This window comes from Mastacembelus armatus, chromosome 7 (assembly GCF_900324485.2).
Source record: "Mastacembelus armatus chromosome 7, fMasArm1.2, whole genome shotgun sequence".
In the NCBI taxonomy this organism is placed as follows: Eukaryota; Metazoa; Chordata; class Actinopteri; order Synbranchiformes; family Mastacembelidae; genus Mastacembelus; species Mastacembelus armatus.
The window spans coordinates 6,927,624-6,949,438 of record NC_046639.1 but is presented as its reverse complement, the minus strand read 5'-3'; the positions used below and the strand labels follow the sequence as shown (position 1 = coordinate 6,949,438).

At 38.2% G+C, this 21,815-nt stretch overlaps 1 protein-coding gene across 2 annotated transcripts; it reads right to left on the bottom strand.

Annotated features, from left to right (window-relative positions):
* Window positions 1-43: 43 nt before the first annotated feature.
* Window positions 44-19,815, bottom strand: frmd4bb (FERM domain containing 4Bb). 2 transcript variants are annotated; one of them, XM_026333430.1, is made up of 24 exons: window positions 19,678-19,815; window positions 12,365-12,430; window positions 11,855-11,949; window positions 11,643-11,735; window positions 11,206-11,290; window positions 10,780-10,836; window positions 10,673-10,695; window positions 9,691-9,774; window positions 9,268-9,333; window positions 8,920-8,977; window positions 8,750-8,836; window positions 7,183-7,259; window positions 6,815-6,953; window positions 6,584-6,725; window positions 6,231-6,364; window positions 5,916-6,032; window positions 5,161-5,389; window positions 5,018-5,071; window positions 4,763-4,910; window positions 4,362-4,529; window positions 3,348-4,132; window positions 2,332-2,467; window positions 1,771-1,890; window positions 44-894 (listed from the first exon to the last, which is right to left on the bottom strand). In XM_026333430.1, exons 2-23 carry the CDS (start codon window positions 12,428-12,430, stop codon window positions 1,794-1,796), a joined length of 2,940 nt encoding a protein of 979 aa, XP_026189215.1. In that variant the 5' UTR covers window positions 19,678-19,815; the 3' UTR covers window positions 44-894; window positions 1,771-1,793. The 2 variants fall into 2 exon arrangements, with proteins under 2 accessions (XP_026189215.1, XP_026189216.1); XM_026333431.1 differs by lacking the exon at window positions 1,771-1,890.
* Between the last annotated feature and the right edge of the window lie 2,000 nt (window positions 19,816-21,815).

Genomic DNA, 21,815 nt, shown 5'->3' with positions numbered 1-21,815 from the left:
CCATACAGGGCTCTTAAAGAAAGTGACAACATCCATAGCCATCTATGTTACATTTATTTATTCACATCCTTGTTACCGTGGAAAATATTATATGACAACATCTAAGAACATGTAACTACACAATGACTGTACAAATACATGAGAAAACAAACAACAAGACATGAATATGGTTTTTCACGGCAGTGGTCTTCTGTTAATATAAAAAGAAGTTTTTATCAAAAGGTTGATGTTCTCACCATGCAATTTAAAACACATTACGGCACCAATAAAGACAAACGGGTGGATAAACAATATTGACATGGAACATTCTGATTTAATGTTTGAAGAAAGTAAGAAGTGATAATTAATCTAATACACAGTCTGCTAATGACAATAAAATCATCTTTTGTCAAGTTTTGTTTTCAAATTGGATTTTATATTTAAGACTTTTTTGTCATACTTTAGTGAAATGAAAATTGTGAAACTCCTATAACCTACTGTTTTATATAGGGCAGTAGCCAGTTCTTGTTAAAAGACATGAACGCAGATAAGGAAAAACATGTCTCTTTTTTTCTTTTTAATACATGACAGGGTTTGAATCCAGTGCAGTTGTGCAACATCTTAAAGTTTCTTGACACATTCTCATCTGCCTTTACAATTCATCCAATCCAAGGCACATGGGAAAGTCATTCAGGAGTGTCATCACTGTGTTCAGAGGTTAGTTTAAATGGGTACAGTGTATAGATAGACTCTGCCAAAATGGGCAGAATATCTCCCAAGATTGATTAATGCAGCCAAAAAGTTTGTATTTTGACTTCATCCTCTTTGATTGCTGCTGGCCATGGCTTTATCTGTGGCAAAGTTTGGTCTGGTCATCTTCAGTGGATGCTCATGTAACTTCCATTCAGGTGAAATCTGTGAAGTGACACAAGAATATGTAAAATCCAGCTGTTTGGGGATACGTGACATAACCTTGAAATAAAGCTGAGGAATGGAATAGGAAATGCAATAAACTGAAGAACTGACAACATTTTGAGATAGTGTACAATATTAGTTTAAATAAATGGAAACGTGCTACTTTTAAGCCCCGGTAGCTGCGTAGCTTTGAGCATGGCAGTGTCAGATGGTTAGTTAGCCCATCACTTTGGCCCCAGAGGCTCAACTATTACTTGGTAGATTGTCATGAAATCTGACATACACATTATTGTTTCCCTCAGGATGATTTATAATAACTCTGATAATGCTTTGCCTTTTGCCATCATCAGGTCAAAATTCAAATATGGCTGAATACCTGCAACATTCCCATCAGTCTAAGTGGCACTTTCTGTTTAGCTCTTGTTGCCAACAAGTGCTAAATAAGATAATGAAAAATGCTAACATTTCATTTGCTAAAGAAAATGTTAGCATTGTCATTGTGAACATCTTAGCATGTTTGCATTTAGCTAAAATTACCATGGTGCTTCTGTGCAGCTTGCATACATGCACTAGCATGGCTGTAGACTTTCAGTCTTGTTACTTTATTAATCACATGATAAACATAATGTGATAAACACTGTCAGATATGCCTTGTTGTGTGTCATATGCAAGTTCATCAAAATAATGAATGAACCATTTTTGAGCAAATACAAAGATGCTGTGCCTGAAGAAGAAAAATAAAAACAGCCAACCACAATATGAAAATGTGAATGATTTGATTAACTAATCTATAAAGAAGTAACACACAAATGAGGATGGAATATCGAAATGTAGATGACTGGCAACACGACACAAAGCATCTCGCTATGTTCTCACCCTTAAGTGCTAGAATGGCTGTCTCATGGCTCATCTGAAATTGTGGCCTCAGCGCCAACCACCTCAACTGACTCAGATTTTTTAGGCATTTTGTCAGACACTTTGTTTTCTGGAGAAAATCTGCACAAATTATCATTATTCATAGTTAAGAGAATGAAGGAAGAGGGGAGGGAAGAAAGAGGAGACCTCAGCATTGCAATTGTTATGAAGTGAATAATCACACTGGCAAAGCACAATAAAAAATAAAACTTCTTTCTTGCAAATGCAGAAAATACAATGGGATTTTTCATCCAGAAGCAAAACAAAAGGCTTGAACTGCAACAGACATGTATTTTAAGCAAAATGCAAGTGGCACTGACATCTGTACCTGCCACTGAGCATCAACATGGGGGGATATTAGCAGGCTAATTACTGTATCCTTAAGATGGCAACCAACATTTTATCATAAACTCCACTAGTAATTAAACAGAAAAAAACAATGCCTAATAGTTGGTTATTGTCTCACTTCCTCTGGCATCACACAGCCTCAGTGTGGAAATTTCAGAGAACTGCAGCACTCACCTGCTGTGTGTGGGACTGCGACTGAATGAAGCATGAGCTCCAGGGTGTGGATACTGAGGTGTGTCGGGTGTATCATAGTCTGTCAGGCCGACTGCCAGCGGGCTGCGCCAGTTGCCTGTGCTCTCCACTGAAGACACTGCAGACAAGGCAAAAGCAAAAAGACTCAGCTAATGTTGGAGTGTTATAATTATTATTAGTAATAGTTAAATACAACTCACATGATATGGCAATATGTTATTAACATACTGTTATTGGCAGTGAAAATGAAAACCTCAGAATTTAATAATATATTCTTTATCTACCAACTTGCACAACATTTTCAAATAGTGTACTGGGTATTTCTAACCAAATTTGGTCTTAAACAATAGCCTTAGTACATTTTAACACATTACAAATACCAGTTCATGACTCTTGTGTCACCAGTTAATTTAGTAAAAATATTTCCCTTTCTCCCTTTCCTAATCTAAACTTTAATGGCCTACATATATCTTTATACATATATTGTAGGACATGAACCAATATTTAAACTATTTCATAGTGCTTAATATTTGTATTTATTTGTGTAAATGTATAAATACATACTAGGGTAAATACATAAATACATACTGGTGTAAATGTATAAATACATACACACATATTTTTCATGTGTCATAGAAAATGCAGGAGGACATTTACTACCTGGTTTAGAAAACATAGTCCTGACTTTAGAAATGCATTTACCATTTTCTATTGGAAAAACCTTGGAAAAACTGTAGAGGCAGAATGTGAAAACCCACCACTAAAACACATTAATAAAATAGTTCTGGGTGGGTTAAGGCATACTAAAAAAATTCACAGTGTGAGGGAAAAAAACCCACTGGTTGATATAGTTTATGTAAGAAACATGTGACTCCCTGTCTAATATGAAAATATATCTAACAATAATTTAAAAAAAGACAAAAACATATTTTATTAAATTGTTTAGCTAATTTCTCAAGTGTGCACAGATTATATTTGGGTCCAAAACATCCTCTCACCTGAGGAGAAGGAAGTGGTTCTACTGGAGTGGCTAAAAGCAGCTGGCATCGTCTGGTAGCCCAGGCTGAGCTGAGAGCCACTGTCAAAGTCGTATCCGGCCAGCATCCCCCTCCCTCCCTCTTTGTGGCCCTTGTTTCGGTGGTACCAGCCTCTCAGGTGCTCTGCCACCATGGCCTTCTGCATGTTCTTGGCCAACAGCTCATTTCTGGGTCCTTCTCTGCTCCGCGGTGGGCGCACTGTTGCGTAGGGGTTCTGGGAAAGAGCATCTGCTCGGTCACTGCTGTAATGCCTGAATCTGTCATGTCCATGATACCCATTTATTTGGTAGGAAGGGTTGACATTGTAGTGGCCTTCAACTTCATTCTCATACACGTAGGCACCGTTTGCATAAGGCTCCATGTCCAAGCAAGGGTAGCCAGCAACATAGTAAGCACTAGGTGCATAATGTGCTGAGGTCTCAAATGAATAACTACAACCAGAGGGGTGCTGGACCAAATTGGGCATGCTCCCAGTGTTTCCATACACTTCCACCTTTCTGTGGAGACGATGCATGGTTGAGGTCCGGGAGTCCAGTGTACTGTAGTGGGAGTTGGCCGCCCCACAGTTGTCCAAACTGGACTGACTGGTGTAAGAGGAGCAATCCTCTAACACCTCTGTGCTGTTGCTGCGGTGGGCTGGTGACAAGATAAAGACTGGCTTCTCTGAGTCTGTGTCTTTCCTTAGCCGGGGTTGTGACTCCAGACTTCCACTGCGATGCCTGAAGCAATGAGGAGACCCCTCTGACCTGGAGAAGGAACGCAACTGCTTCTTAAAAAATATCAGTTAGAGCATGACATTTTTGTATTTGTTAGTAAAATCGAGGCAAAGGGTTTGTTTGAAAGCTTCGGTTAAAGGTTGAGGGTGGGGAGGGTTATGGGTAGGGTTTGTGCTAGCAGGGAATTAGTTGCAGTGAAGTTATTGTTGAGGAGAAGGAAAAACATAGAATTGGCAATGCTGAGGAGCACAGATCACACCTGAGCTGGCTGCTGCTGTAGGCATTGCGGGTCATGGCCGGGGTGGGAGGCATGCTGCGTGGATCTCTGGGAGGTCTGGGAAGGGTTTTATAGGGACTACTGTGGGTAGAGGAGTCCTCTCTTGCATTCTGGAAATAGTGGGAAGCCTCCTGGCCTTCAAAAGCTAATCTAAAAGGGCGTTTTAATCAGGAGAGGATAAAAAAAAAGAGATGTGATGAAAGGAATAAGGCTGCAAACATGACACGGCAAATTTTCTCAACTCTGCCAAAGCATGATTTTATTACCTCATACCTGGAACAGGAAAGCTTTTAATAAAATCAAAAGTTGTGAAACAAGTTACACTTCTCTCTAGACTTCATGATAACAACAGAGAGTCTAGGGCAGGATATTTGTTTCCCCACCTGCTGTGGTTCTTGTTATTGTGATTTTCCCTCGTTGATCCCTGTCTCTCCAGATCATATTCTGCCCCCAGCAATCGCATCGGACTGAGCTGCGGGGAACCTTGGGCCGACCGTGACCGTGGCCTCTGACTGACACCATCAGAATCATCTGAACACAAAGGCAACACAAGGTAAAAACACTCACTGTTTGAAAAAAAAAAAAAACCATTTAAATATTTGTTATAACAGGTCAGATGATTTTAATGTCTGACTCACCATCATCCAGAGGGAGACTAGACAGGGAGCTGCAGTTTGAACGAACTAGTTCATCTGGACACAGAGAAAATAGCTCCATGTTCACTGTGAACATACAGTAGCTAAATGATTAATGCAATAACACAGTTCAGCCTGCACCATACCTGCAATGATTACCGAGGCCCGCTGTGTGGGCTTCTTTCCCTTCTTGATTCTGTACTGGTTCATTTCATCCTCTATCTGCTGGAGTTTGTGCATGGCATCCAAACAGTTTCTTCTCCTCTTCTTCTTGACTGTTTTGCACAATTCTGGCTCATTTGCAAGTTTCTTAGCCGCCTCCACAATCTTTTGCTGCAGGGCAAATCTGCTCTCCAGGTTCCTCAGGATAGGATCCTGCACAAAACACAAGCAGCATGAGAAGTAACAAAATATTCATCTACACATCTATTAATCCGAAAATTATTATTTGCATCTTCAGGTTCTCCTGTTAATACAAATACCTTACAAAACATATCTAAATTAGGTTTTGATGTGAGGCAGACTTTAAATCTTAATACTGTAATATTCTGCAAATCAATAGCCGAGTTCACTTATAAGAATGGAAAGACTGACAATATTACAATAATATTTATATTTATAAAAACAGTAACAGCTCAACACTGTATTTTGTAGCAAATTAAAGTTAAACAGGAGTAAGTGGGGTTTTATTTAACCACTATTTTCAGCTAAAGGTTTGGGAGGCCATCAAGTGCCCATGTCAACCACACTGGTTTGTTTTGCATCAGCATTATTCTTTTAAGTCTAAAAATGAGCTACATTAACTTAAACATAGAAGCTGTAGAACGAACAGCATTGCATACAAACAGACCAGGCACGAATTACTGCTGCATTAGAAAAGATGCATCAGTTGAATACAGACCTCATTGTATGGAAACAGGTCATCTAACTTGAAAGCAGTGCCAACTCGCCGTCTGACCTGTGGTGGTCTTTCACCTGATGAGAGGGGATACTCTTTTGGTAGCTTCCCTGTAAGCTCCTGAAAACACAAAACGACACATATGTTAGACAATACCCTGAAAGTAACAGCAGCAGTAGGAGTGTACTGGCAACACACCAAGATGTTTCAATAAAGTGGGTTTAGCAGAGTTAATGTGGCATTTTCAGAAATGTCTATATGTGCCTTGTTAAATATAGTACCAGTGCAGAAAAAGAGTAATACAAAGTGAATTCTCACCGCCTCCCTCAAGCAAATCTTCTTCAGTTCTTTTGTTTTCTTGGCCAAAATATCTTGGATCTCCTGCTCTTTTTTCCTCAGCTCAGAGAGTTTCTCTTTCTTCTGTTCTTCACTCATTTCAGAGTCTGCAGAACCTGTGAAAACAATTTTCTGATTATTTATATCCTTATATACAAAAATGCTACTGATGGTAAAATATGTACTATCATCATGTGCTGGAAGTTCAAAAAACAGCTCATGGTTTATATTTTACAGCTTACTCAGACTATAAATATAAAGATAATGATTTTTTTCTTATAAAAACATAAACTTAATGTATGGTGACTTTATGAACTGAAATCATTTTAACCCACCTGTAGACACTAAGCTCCCATTGCTCGCAGTTATAACATTATTCTTCAGGCCCGCATCTCCCAGTCTGTTTATTTTTGCTCCTCCATGCTCAGTGAGATCCATGGCAATTTCCTCCAGACTCCTTGCTGTTCCCAATTTGGCCTAAAAAATAAAGAAGAAAATGTAAAACAAGGCTGGGTAGATAACTCAGTTCTAAAAATAGCAGGCAATGAGAGATGTTTGACACTTACTTTGCTCTGCTTTCTGTCCAAGTAGAACTGGTGCTGGCTAATAGCCATGACCCAAATGGTTTTGATCAGTGAATGGCTAGCATACCACGTGTGGATGAGTAGGCCCGTCTGCCCAAAGGTGCGTTTGGTTACTGCTCTCCTGTTGCAAAGAGAAAAAAAAATAAAAATAAAAAAATAAATCAGTTTTAGTTACAGTTTTTTTTTAATCACCATTAAAATGATCAACTATCTCTGCAGATAAACACTAAAAATACAGATTTCAAAAAATTGGCAACAGTAATTGCACCAAAAATCAAGAAAATAAAATAATCAACTTATATAAACAGCCAAAATGTTCCCCCAAATAAGGACCATCACGTGCACCTCACCTGTGTGGATCATTTACTTCCACAGCAAATTTTTTTTCACGAAAGTACAAGTTTTCCAGCTGCTTCCACTGGTATAGCTGGAGGTAAAAACATAGTAACAATAATACGTCATTAGGTAAATAGATATTATGTTAGGCACTTCACAATATGGTTTTATATACAGAAATAAATGGTGCAATGCCAGTAATAAGACATTTTAAAACGTGCTCATTTGTGTCTCCAGTCCTGGTGTTTTATTTCCAAAACAATCTATAAAACTGTGACAATGACTATAATGAGTGACATAAATTAAACTAATCCAAAATAAAATCAGTAGCGCAGGTGTTTCAGCTAGTGTGTTTCAACCACAGTCATTAAAAAAATCCAGACTGTAACGTGAACTCTCATTACAGCCTGGGCAGCCTGGCATGACAAGTCTGCAATAACGCAGGTGTGAGAGAGAGAAGAACACCACAAGGGGACATTACGCAGATTCATTGTAACATACAGTACAACACTGTCTATGGCTCATCACACGTCTATAACCATATCACCCAGGTGCTCACTGACAACAGCCAGGTATGAGCAATTTATCTGGATATGTGACTCAATGTACGTCTGGACAAGATGCGAACATGGAGCGAAGTTAGACAGCACACATGAAATAAAACACGTGAATGCTTTGGGGAGTATACCTCCACCCAGTTTTACTGATTTTAAAGAAAGTTTTTCAACTCAACATATAAGTTCGTAAATATTCAAAAACACAATGAACATCTCACACTACCAGCAGAATTATTTCCAGGCAAAAAGGTGTTCTATCAAGCCTTACCAGTACAGTGGTAACAATCAGTGTTCACAATCCTCCCTGGTGTTGCTGTCAATGCAAACACATACTTTGTGCTGTCTCCTGTCAGCTCCTGACTTGTCTCCTCACGTATTCTCAGGACATACACGATAACACCCATTGCAAATCCAGCCCCTTTCCCTTTGACATCACCAGTTCACTCCCTCTTCTTCTCTCCAAAACACACCACTGCACTGATTGCACAATTTTGGAACACAGCTGACAAAGACGGATTGCACCACGTCGAGTCATTACAGTACTTTAACATCAGAACAATGCCAGTAAACGAATGTGAATTGTTCTGAACTTTCACCTCTTTTTATAACACCACTGCTCTGCATGTCTGCTCCCACATACTGAAGTCACAGACTGGACAGGCTAGCTTACATATCATTCACATGGGTGTTTCTCCTATCAACTCCCTAACTAAAACAACACCAATGGAGCCAGAAAAACAGGTTCATATACTTTGAATGTATAAATCACTTTCCCCTCATTAAGACAAACTTATAAAACTGATATTTGGCTTCAATTTTTCAAGTCTACTTTTGTTCACAGCAGCTGAAGCCCAGCCTTGGTTGGAGTGAAACAGATGATGCACGAGTTCGAGGCGGGGAATATCAATATGCACCAGCAGCTATCCTTAGGCATGCCTTGTGCAGTCATGTCCACAGTCAGGGATTAGTGAAGCAGAGATACAGCAGCAGCCATTTTCAAAACCATGCTGCAGGAACCATTTACCTTTCGAGGTTTTAATTTATCCTGCAGATCATACTGGCCAATGCCTTTATAGCTGATTCCAAGCCACCACGGGATCCCTTGTTTATCCTGTGAGGCAAAAACACAGCTTACTCACTACATTTCTGTATTCAATAGCTGTCATTTTCCATTAATCACAGCAGAAGACCTACCTTAACTTCATAATAGTGCACACCATATGTGGGTAACGATTCCACTAACGTCAAATACCTAGAACAAAAGCAATTTTTATGAAAACCATTAACTGCTTTTTTGGCATGCATATGTGGTTTACCTCGGGAATGTAAAAAGAGAGGGCAGGGAATCAAATCTCTGTCCAGTGCATCACTGACTCAGTGAACTGCAACTGAAGAAGAGCTATTGATTTCTATCAAATGATGAGAAAAGGAGTGGCAAAGACAGCAGGAGGGAAAGGCTAATAGAGGTGAGAGGAAGATTAATGAGCATACAGCCTAATAAAATTCATTGTCTATTTACGCTTTTTTTTTTTCAATACTTACTGCACAATTGCCTGTCCTCTGGAGACTCCTTTCAGCTGTTTATAATATTCAATTACTCGATCCTCACTATAACGTCACAGGAAGAGGACATATTTTTTAGTCAGCTGTGCATTATCAGATCACAGAGATCAGATCACAGATCATAATCAAATAAAGAAAGTGAAAAAGAATATAGTCTAGTGGAGGATAAGTAGAAAAGTGATATAAATTAAGTATTGATTCATTTGATCAACTAGTTGGTGGTAAAGATCGGGACATAAGATCTATAAGATTCAATTTAAATTTTTAATCATGATTGAGTGATATATTCAGTGATATTCACTTAAAACAATAAATGTTTTTCAGGTCATGTCAACAGGCCTGCATGACTTACAAGATACTGGTGTAGGAAAGATCACAAATAAACATTTCCTGTAAGCCTACCAGTATGCAAGTGATGGGTGTTCCTTGAGTACTTTGGTGGGAAGCGTTGGTAGTTTCTTCAAGTCAGCTCTAGTGTTTTCATCACTAAAACCAATGAGAAAAATAGTTGTGAGAACAGTTTTAAAAGTTAATTCAACACTCTTTGGATGTGCATTGATTTATTATTGGGCACTATTGATTTCAAGTGCTTCAGCTTTCTGTATATGTAGATACTGAGGTCACACATCCAAATCCCCCAGACAACCCTAACTAAGTGCTTGAGCCACAAGAAATGAAGTCTGTAAAATTACTAAGCTGTTCACCTTGTAACCTTGTACAGTTCTGAGGTACTTGTACTTTAATTGGATATTAGATTAAGACTGTATATGCAAAACATATGATCAGGTAAAAACAAATACCACCAATTGTTCACAATATCTGCTCAACAGTAGTCAAAAGTCTTTTGCTTACTCTGAAAATATATATATGCATTATGTATATTTATTTACATAATACTTTTACTTGTAATAAGAGCAATTTACACAATGGTATGGTTACATATTTAAGTATAGGATGTGAAATACTTATTTGAATACTTTGTTTTAAAAATACATATAGCACTAAACTAAACAACATTATCTCTGTCCTTAAATCATTTCATCACATGGCCAAAGCCAGGTGGCTCACTGCGTTAACACCTGCATCAGTCTGTCAGATGACTGTAAGGATAATATCATAAAACAGCTGTGTTAAACACAGATAAAATCTGTTCTCTGCAATGCAAAGGTGTCTCTGTGCTACAACACATGGCTTCTTTCAATACTAAGAGATTCATTAGTTGCCTGGTGCAAGCTTCTCAGCACTCTCATAACACTGCTATTGATTTTTGTTGTCTACACTCTGTAGAAACAAGTGACCTATTGAATGTGTTCTCTAAAAGCTCACTATTAACTTGTCATGCTGCTGTTAAATACTTCTTACCCAGTTTAGAGGGTGCTCTTACCTTATGTAGTCTCCCTTCGCCTCCTGGTGATAAAAATTACATATTATTGGATTAGGTGCTTTCATATGCAGCAATTAATTTATGTATAAAAGACCAGAAGCACTAACCTGCAAAGCATTTGCTGCTAATTTGAAAACATTCTCACTTTCCACTTCGATAATCCCCTGAGAGACATAATAGATCAACAGGATAAAAATAAATAAAAAAAAACATAGGATGCAGAAAATGGGGTCCATGTGGAGAAAGCTTTCTAGATCCAAACATAGACTTGTCTCTGTGTTGCCCTTTGGTAACCTCTCAAAATGAGTCCCAGTGTTTTTCTACTTTCTTAGACTGTTTACATTCCTGCCAGCAGAGCAAGAGGAAAACTCTGCCTTGCAGCTATTATCTGCTGAGCTGAGGTGCTGCAAAGGTCTAGAAACAGTGAATCATCAGGGAGTAAAAACAAAGCATATATAGCAGCATCATTTTTCATGGCTTCAAATCATAGGAAAAAACAAGAGCAAAAAAAAAAAAAAAAAAAAAACACTTACACTGTATACAGCAGATTTTGCATTCAGGAAGAATAACTCCACCGTTATGATGTCCCTAAGTTGCGTTATGTTTTCTACATAAAACCTATGAAGGCAAAAACAAAAAAAAGTCAATAAATACACACGAAATGAACGGCTAAACTGAGAGAACTTGTCTCGTTGTTACTTCTCCTCAGTTTAAACATTTTTTCTGCCAAGTACGTGCTTCTGTAAGTTGTGCAAGGTGTGAGTGAGACAGATGCTTTACGATGATGTGCAAAAGTCGAGGTTTTTCAGTCACCAGTTTGCTACAGTACGTTGACGTACAATATATGAGATATCAAGACAGACTGATTTATCACAGAACTACCTTGGGTATTTAATAAGTATTTAGTGTTAAGCAAAGTAGTGCTCCCTGCTGGAGAGCTGGTGCTTTGCATGAAAAGATGAATTATTACCTGACCAGGAAGCTGAGGGCAATGGGCCCAGGCTTCTTCGAAAAGTCATGTTCAAGAACTCTGCGGTCCATCTGCAACCACTTACGCTGCCCACTGCAAAAGCAAACAGACCGAAGCATCTGAAAGCTCCTATTTGTACAACTCTGCAAACATGTACACACTAATTTGGACAAATGTAGATCACTGCAAAATAAACTTGACAATATACATACTTGTCATCAAAAAAGGCAAGTCCAAAAAATTCTTTCTCTTTGAGGTTGAAGTGGGAGGACACCAGGTCAAGGAGTTCGTACGACAGCAGCTTAGGCTGTGAAGGTAGATTTAGTTTTAGAGAGAAAAACCTGCTGTAATAACAAAATGGAGGTAGAAATTCTAGATGAATGTTTCATGAATACTTGAGAAAATATTTTTCTGTTGCCTATTTTCTTTCTAAGAGAAGCCAGACTAAGAGGTCATCTATAGAGCAGTATGGCACTATGAGAATTTAGTGCCCTGCTCAAGGACAAACAGGTCAGATGTTCAGGTATTTAACCCAGGTCATGCTTTTCAAGTTAACCTGCTGCCTGATTGTATGTTTCAACTGAACCTGTTTATAATACTTTTCCATAAAAAAACATGCCACATCTCTCACGCAAAGTTAAATAAAGTCTAGAAATCGCACATTATAACAATTCAATAATTCAATATTCAAAAATTATGGCTGCCTTAAGTTAAGAGCTCACCTGAACCAGCAGCTCTAGCTTCCTGTCATCCAGCAGCTGCACTTGGCACAGTTTTCCTTCTGTCATCTGCATGGAGAAAGAAAGGAGGAAGTTTGAGGCTTGTGACACATACTGTCAATTAGTCATCATCACAAGGAACAATGACATCAAGACATTAGTAATGTTTTCACTAATGTAATGGCAGTACAGCATACATGAGGCCTGGAAGGTCTTATTTAGTAATAGCAAAACAATGTCGAGGCAGTTTTTATAGCAGTTACCCTATTTAATATAAGTAAACAAACTGAGCAAAGGCCTTGGTGGCAAATACAGTGATTATGACAATAAAGCCATTGTGTCCAGGATTTGTTGCTAAAGCAACCGAAGGATTTGAAGTTCTTGCATTTTGAGTCTTTCACATTTAGCATTTACTCTTTCAGTCTCACAGCCTTTTCAGCTTTTGAGTAAACATATGGATTCACTCAAGGACAGCACTTAAGTACAATTTTGAGATATTTATGCTTCACTTACTTCCGTATGAACTTACATTGAACTTCTACCCCACTGCATTTTAGAGGTAAATATTGTAAATATTGTACCATTTACTCCAATGTGGTTTACTATAGTCACTAGCTAAATTTCAAATTCAGATTCAAATTTATTTAATGTGCATTTTACCAGGTCTCAACACACTGTACAATAAACCATCAAAAATGAAGCATAATGAACAACTAATAATCAGTGCAGCATAGAAACAACACCTTCATCAGAAATCATTAGTAAATTAGGTAAATTAGCCAAAATCTTTTTTTAAAAAGTGTGTTTTAAGTTTGTTTTTTTTTAAACAGACAAAAGACAATATAGTACTTCCAAAGGATTTTAAAACAGGACTCACACAATTGTGTGAAAATGTATTTTTATGTTGTTGTGTTGTGAGTATTTTCACTACCACTGCAAATGGGTTAGGAGTTAGGGTTAGGGTTGGAAATAGAGGTTAGGGTTACATTAGGTTACATTTCACCCTCAACAATACAACATTTATGCACCACGTTCCTTCCATGCAACTGTTTACAGCAATGAACCACAACTTCATATCCGATTCTCACAAATGCTGGATCCATTAAGTCCATTTCTCTGGTATTCATACCCACATGAAAAGAAGGAATTTGTATTGCGATCCACAATACCCTACAAACAATACTTCAGCTTCTAATAATACAGAGAGAGACACTGATACATCAAATAGCCAATATAAATGAGAGATTGTGGTTCACTAGGTTTTTTTAAAGCACATCTAATAGATTCAACAGCCTCCTCATCTGACAGAATGAGGCTGATCATAACTCGTAACATTTAGAGTGAGCTGAGCAGCTGCCATACCTGGCATACCTCTCCTGGGAGAGTGCAGGTGTGGATGCATCCCTGACCAGACCTCATCCTTTAATTAGAGTCTCCTCTTGGATCCAGACCATGAAATTGTTAGCTCTGACTGAACAGCTATAGCTAATCAGCAACCTGTCTTATCCAGGGTATAGACTGAACAGCCAGGCCTTTGCTGCGTGCAGTGACAGATTAAACAGTGTGGCCAGTTTACGAAGAATTAGCAGCTAGACTTAATGAGGGCAGACTGGGTTAGTCTCCTGATCATGGGTTAGCTTATTAATATGATCAGTATGGATCCGACAAAATAACATAAAGGGACAATATCAGGCAGTTGAGCATATCTATACTGTCTGATAGTGCAGTTTAATTTACTTTAACCCTACAACCATTGCAGTATTTTGCTGTGACTAAATGGGTTTAAATCTGGATATCAGGTCTCTCTTGCTTCCCTTTCTTGTATATATTATCTGAGTGATGTTATTTGATACACACTTTTGAGACGAGAGATTCCCATTAGACACTGAAACACTTCCTCTTCATTCCATTCTGTGCCAACAAATGATTAAATATATTACAGAGTCAGTCCCTTAAAATAACCATCCATATTGTTTTAATGAACACTTTGTCAATTACAGCCCATGAATAATGTGTCTTAATAATGTGACAACCATGAATTTTCTTCTATGGCCTAAATCAAAAGTGCAGATTCAATAAATCCAATTTGTTCTGAGTGTGGCTTCTTATGGCAATCACCAAGAGTACTATTACATTGATTTGAGCTTGATTTAGCTATGACTGCTTCATGGTAGGGTCACATAATCTGCTTCTGTAATAAGAATGACATTACTCTAGGCTGACACTTACAATGAAGATACTGGCCACTAGATGGTGCAGGGATTGTTATTTTTCTATAAGAAAAACTTTATGTGGACAAATTGGTCTCATACACCACTTATGAATTATCATGAGCAGTTAAGAAGTCAAATTCAGCTGGAATGACTTGTACCTATGCAATATAAATGAAGTGAATTGGAGGAGGATCTGTGATTTTTAGACATCAACACCATTAATCATTTGAGAGTTAGAATCCCTATTTATATCAGACCGAGCAGCCGGTAACCCTGACTAACCCTGTGGTTTCCCAGTGGTGATATACAGAAGAGACTGCATCAAATATGACTGACAAGCAGTGACGTGTGACCTCAGATCAGTGCAGGCTGTGACTAAAAACCAGTGCACAATAATTACAAATGTACACTGATAATCATTTAAACCTTTATGTGACATCTTCTAATGTTGGCATCAGAGTTGGTGTAGCTCATCGCAGCAGAACAGTGCTGCTTAGGCAATTACACTCTAGTCAACCTTGATTAAAAACCTGCCTTAGACCATTTGGGGTTTAAACAAGCAATGGGCTTGTAAAAAAGACAAAGCGGAAAGTGTTAGTGTCTATGTTTGTGTCTCTAGAGACTAGATTGCACTAGTAAGTGCTGCACCACAGGGTGCAGGTTTGGCTCTAGTCTGCAGCCTGAGCTTGGCATATAGACAAGATTGTTACGTGTGTGATACATTCAAGTATCCCAGTGGAGACTTGAGAAGGGCACAAATGTAATCTCCTTCACAAAAAAATCAAAGAGTACTGTTCATTAAAATAGAAAAAATTACCTGGTAGGATGTAAATATCTAAATCTGTGATGGAGTGCAGATATAAGGCACATCACAAAAAAAAAAACAAAACAACAAATAGTTAATTTTCATTTCATAGGCTTAATGAAAAATAAAATCACGTGAGGCTTTGAGGTGTACAATAAGCTCACAGGTGAATTTCTCTGTCTCCTCTGTCAGTGTTTAATATGTCACACTGGTTAAATGTCATGTCCAGACTGCAGCCTGTCTTATCTCAGTTTCCCGTTTTCATGCATTATTGATGAGGCCTGGTATCACACACGTTAGTGTCTGTTCTCTGTGCTTGCATGCACTTTTGAAGACACCCACTACAGTTGTTAAAACGTAAAATACCACACTTAATACATATCTTCAAAGTATTTAAATGTATATTTGTAAAGCCCTGTGCAACTGTAAATGTAATTATTAAAACAATATGTTGGTACAAAGACAAGGCCATAGAAATCAAAATATAATCTTCCTCTGGCTACAAACCGATTAGCTAACAGGATGTGATATCCAAAACAGTGTAGAGGTAAAGGGACTCAGTTTTGTTTTGAGTACATGAGATTTTATGGTTCATAGTTATGTTTTTACAATGTACACTCAGAAAATCCTTTTCCGTAGTTTTAACTGATATATCTGATCTTCATCGCATGGTCCTGACTGATAACAATCCAATCCAACATCCATGATTAAAGGGACACTACAACCATCTTACATGATTGTTTACATGTTTATGGGAGTGCTGACACTTATGTGAAAAAATTGTACAAATTGTGGCTATAGTGGGACTTTTCACTGTGAATACAATCTGGTCTGGTGAAAAAGATCTTATCTCTCCCAAAGAAATCCACTGACAGTATGCTTCATTATCATATGTATTAGCAGTCCAAAAAGCCTACACTAACAAAGCACCAAAGGTAAAACTACACAGAGGAGTCCACACACTGAGCAAGACGCCAGCTGGTTACAGAGGATTATCTCCTCATCTGATATCTCATCATGACTCACACTGTCAGCGGTCAAAAGGTATCTGTCTAGCACCATCTCCTAAAGTGAACCAGTCTGGCTGTTTGTGATATCCGGCAAATTCATAAACACAATGAGGTCCCGGATATTAGGGAAACACTACAAGCTGGGAGAAATATTAATTTGTTTTTATAATGCAATAGATGTTTGACACAACAAGCGCAGCCTGCACCACATGGGTATGATTCATGTGAATGTCAGTACAAATTCCTATTCCCACCCTTTAAAGGACTTCTACAAAGGCAGCAGGACATTGTGATATATTTTATCATGATTGTCCTATGACTGGAAGTAGCAGCATAAACCACAATCAGTCTCAGTAATATGGTAATGCTAAAACACGACTGGCAAAAAGTGCACATATTCAAGTGTGGAGCCTTAATGATATTTTCATACTAATTAAAGTGTCTGTCCCCTCATATTTTCTCCAGAGCTGCATACTGCTTAGACACTCAGCTGCTGCCATAATAACTGACCTTGAGTGATTGTGACTGTTTCAAATACAAGAAATATACATAAAAAAAGATTTAGTGCATACATTTTCATACCTGCTATACTAAAATATGTCTTAAAGTAAGAATTCAAATTCCAATTTGGATTCTAAAAAGTCCAAATTACCACAACACATTAATTTTTTGTGTGATTTGTACTACCATTAAACACAGATTATAGATGAATCTGATGGGAATAGTGATGGGATAGGTTTGCAAGAACCTGGACATACTGAAAAGCTAAGAGATCATCAAATTCATTACAATTTATCCTCAAGGGGACAACATTTAATACAGGTCTCTGTGCTAAATGTCATGGCAGTCCATCCAATTGTTGTGGAGACATTTCCATTTATGACCAAAGTGGTGGATCAAACTGATCAACAGAGACCAACATTGCCATCCCAAGAAGGGACTCCAGTAGCATGGTTTAAATATCTATGAAAAAATAAAGTTATACAACATCAAAATCATCAAAGTAAATTTTTACTGATTTCCCAAAATGCAAAGGTTTCATTATTTGGGCAGCATGAATGTGTACAATCAACAAGTTCCTTTGCAGTACTTCTATTATATTTACTTATTTGTGGATTAAAAGTAGAAATTTTGAACAGATGACAGTCCTATGGTAAAGCTCAGCGAGTCAGCGAATAAGATATCATAACTGAAAAACAATACTGTGTTCCATGCACTATCTATATAAGATGGATGCACAATCAGACTTATAGTGCCAAATGACTCTGTCACCTTTCCTGTTGCTAGTGGAACAAAAGCTCTTCATGAAATGGTAAAACAAGCAGAATTTGGTGTTTGTATTTTATATTAACTCCTGCATCCATCTTTTTAAACAGAAAAAAATGCAAATTTGGAAAACTCCCTACCTTCTTTTATTTTATGGATCATGTATCTGAGGTTAAACATATTCTGTTAAAAAACAATGTTATCTAAATGCAGCATGTCAGTGTCTTAAAAGCCTACAACAGAAAACAGTACTGATTCAAGACACACTGACTACAGGGACCTTTTCAAGTTTTGAAGGCTCTTCCACAAGCTGTGGTCATTCTTCAGCTTTCACAGCAGTCCCCATTGACAGTCCTTATATCACAAAGTGCAGAGTTTTATTACAGAGAACTGCAGTGACTTTCTGCCATGCTCAGGGATGAGGCCCTGAGGCAATGGTGTAAATGGGTGGAGAAAACGGAACATGACCAAATTATGAGAGTCTGCAGCCCTGTGAAAATTATGATATTTTATGGCAATTTTGAGATGTAGTAAAGCCATACTTATTGTCCTTACTGTAACTGAAAGCATTAAGGTTCAGACGATATGTTAAAAGTGGATTTAATAATAATAGATTTTAATAATAATAGATAAGATTTAATAATAGTAGTTTTGATTTTGAGGACAGCTGCACATGTGTAAAACAAAGTTCTCTAAACACATCCTCACCTGTTTCATTTAACTGATGCTGCATTGCTATATGCTCTCACCACATAGGACCAGTATATTCCTTCATTGGTAAGTGTTTGAATACAAGATTACTTGCTCATCCAAAAATAGATCTGTCCATCTCTTGAACACATTTCTCAGAAAGTCTCAGGAGGCTTTGATTTCTAAATGGGAGGTTGCCAAGTGAGTGGTGAGACATTTCTCAGCTGCATCGACTAGAGAAGCATCTCATTCCTGTTCGGTTCTCTTATGGATATGGACTGATTCTGTTCAATCCAGAAAGAGAGCTGGTTAAATTCAGAAATGTGACTTGAATGGCCCTTTGCCCCCTTTGAGTTTTCCAACAATGTCACAAAAGTCAACTGTGGTGATAAATGACTCAGGACATCCTGTCCAACAAATAGGAAGCCAAAGACACAGCAGTGCATATGTGCATCATAAAGGTGCAACCATCACAGCAGCAATTCCTGTTTACAAAGCCTGATGCTTTAAATACACCCAGATGACACCCAGATCTTCAACTAATGTCAGCAGGCCAAAGTCAACCTTTGCAGGATTCATTCATTTACAAGAAAAAATATCATGAGGTAAAAATATCAAGGTGGATGTCCACCCCTATATTCATCTCAACTAAAAGAGCACCTTCTCTTATAGTTGTTATAATGTACTTTTAATGCCAACTAAAAGCTCTGGCCTTTAGGTCAGAAACACATACACTTCTAAACAGGATCTGCAAATTCTGCTTAGAAACCACAAAATGCTCACTAATAAAGTGAACAGGCTTGATTCACAGTGCTGAATAAGGGCAAAATGATGATTCATGTAGCATTTTTAATAATCACAGTCACACCTCCTAAATCTGTGTAGCATAATATACTGCATGATCCATTCAGTCCTGTCAAGTAGCGTTATAAGCTACTTTTTTTTTTACTTAAACCCGCATCTGTTAAACCAAATCACCTTTGCTTTATCTGCTACAATCTGCAGTACTGTATCCTATAATGACACCAGCCCACATCAGGGCCAGTTGCCAGTGTGCGGGGAGAACAATGAATGTGCTACTGAGGAATACTGTACCGTAGTCTACATGGGCGGTTTCCACCTCAGCCCGGTGACTAGACAGATGTGTCAAATAAAAGTCACACTCTCTCTTGTTTTACGCAGGAACCACACCAGTCGCTGCTGACAGACAATCCAGTTGTAATGTTCATTGACGCGCTCAGATCACATGCGTGCACGGCTCGGGCTACTTTGTCTCCTCACAGCTCTCCGACGCTGGTTGATTCTGCCCCATCACATCATATATCGCCTTACCTTTGCGCTCTGTATATCCCGTTTTAGGTATCGATAAGGTAGAGCTTCCCCTGCAAATATTGATCATCCCCGTTCAGCTTTCTCTCCGGCTGCTTTAGCCAGGGAGGGGATCCACCGTGCAGCCGCTGTCCATGTTCATCCTCCGGTACTACTGTAGCGCACACACTCGCCCCGTATTGAACCACACTCACCACGCCTTCAACCGCCGGCTATTATGTGAACAAGCCCCGCATCCCCTCCCTCCCTGCCTCCCCCCGCGTCTCATCCAGCATCTGCCGGCCGGCCTGGTTCACGCTGAATCCCCAGTAATGAAGTGTGATTGCCTGAAGGCTGTGTGCGCGCTGCATCCCCGATTTTCACTTAAAATGCTTTGTGGCTGCTCTGTTTAGGCTCAGCATCCAGAGAGGCTATGTTTCATTTGTATTTTAGCCTAGGCCTATATATTATTTTAGGCTAAGCAATTTGCCTATTTACTTTTAAGACGTTTTTACATTATGACAGGCCTCAAATCGAATTATTTGTTACCTGTGTATTCTGATAATTAAAGATTTTATCAAGCCATTAAGATTTGTTTCTGTTATTTCCAACACAGAGTGGTATATAGGGTCAAATTTAGCTTGTTGTACTCCAGGGTTCATCGTTTTTGGTAATTTGGATGCCCATTGGCTGTTACCATAGCAACGACCATCCTGGGGTCCTTTATAAATACATACAGTGGCCTATAATCAACACTTCTTTACACCTACACTCCAGTAAATAAGACACAGCAGTAACAAAGCAAACCCAGTAAAACTACATTAATAAGCCAAACATACTGCATGGATGCACAAACAAATCTAAAAATAAAAAATAAAACTCTGAATACATAAATTCAGTAACATGGAAAAGGTTTTAAAAATACATTAATTTTATTAATATGTATTGTAGACTTGTGATAAAAAAAACAACCAATTAAATTGTTACTTTTAAGACATTTGTACTGGATTATATGTACTGTACTATATGACTGTAGCCATAAATGTTTTTGTATTGCACTGGTCTTTTTGCCTCTCCTGCTTAACAACCATGAGTGTGTCCATTACATAATACTCCTCATTATATCCTGCATCAGTGAATTAGGCCGATTTAACACCTTAAAATTTCCATCACATTGACTTTTTTTTTAAGTCAGTACATATAACTAAAACAGATTCTCAGAAATCTGATTAACAGGTTTGTTGTTTGTCCTCAGCAAATTTAGGTGCACTATATTTCCACAGAGATTATTTTGCTCTCATACATTGAGTTGTGGCAACAAACGGGGCTAGTGATGGAAAAACGTGAGCTGGGGAAGACAATGTATTTACATTGTGAGACAACTGACAAAACACAGGAAATTGTGGACAATGACAGTTCAAACATTCTTGATTTTATCACTGAGCCAGAAAAGAACATCTACTCATGAAACTGAAACTGTTACAATATATGCACTGCACTCTAAGGCCTGTTTGCAGCTTTAATGGCTAAAAATTAACACCAAATTTAAAGGACTCTGCAGCTCAATCTGTAGAGCAAGTTGACCTATATTGAAATGTGGGTCAAAGTCAGCATTCAGTACTATTTACATGTTGTAGTAGCAGAACCTCAGTCAGTCAGTTGTCTCCTCTTAAAAGTCCTTGTTGGTCTAAACAAATTTAAATATCAGAGTGGTAGTTATTGTTGTACCATCTCACCAGTGACTACATTTATGTCACTTTGCAGATTAAGGATATCTCTGACACATCTCTGACGTGTGAAATGCCAACAACACAATACTGGTAAACCAGTCTACCAGTGCGTGTTTCACATGTGACATTCATTCTTGCTCAGGAGTGACGGTGCTCCTGAAATATTCATTACTGTCTTTACTCAGCTGGTAATTCTCCAAAAGTAATGGGTACAGCAGTCTTGTTAAAGTTACATTTTAATTCAGTTTCACAAGAAAATACTGAGAGTTTAACACATTAATTAAAAGACAAACTGCAATTTGCAAATAAGGTGATTGATAAATCTAACAACTGCACTGCTACAACAGTAAATGCTGTAGACACTCACCAGAGCAAAGCTTTCCCATCCCCCTTGCTCTTGGATTTCTGACATCAGACATGAATAATTATCTC

Coding starts and splice junctions, on each gene's coding strand:
- frmd4bb (XM_026333430.1), bottom strand. CDS start 12,430: ATGACAGAAGGAAAACTGTGCCAAGTGCAGCTGCTGGATGACAGGAAG. Junction 11,736..11,854: donor CTTGCCTTTTTTGATGACAA/GTATGTATATTG, acceptor TTGCTTTTGCAG/TGGGCAGCGTAAGTGGTTGC. Junction 4,133..4,361: donor TACAGCAGCAGCCAGCTCAG/GTGTGATCTGTG, acceptor TTCCTTCTCCAG/GTCAGAGGGGTCTCCTCATT.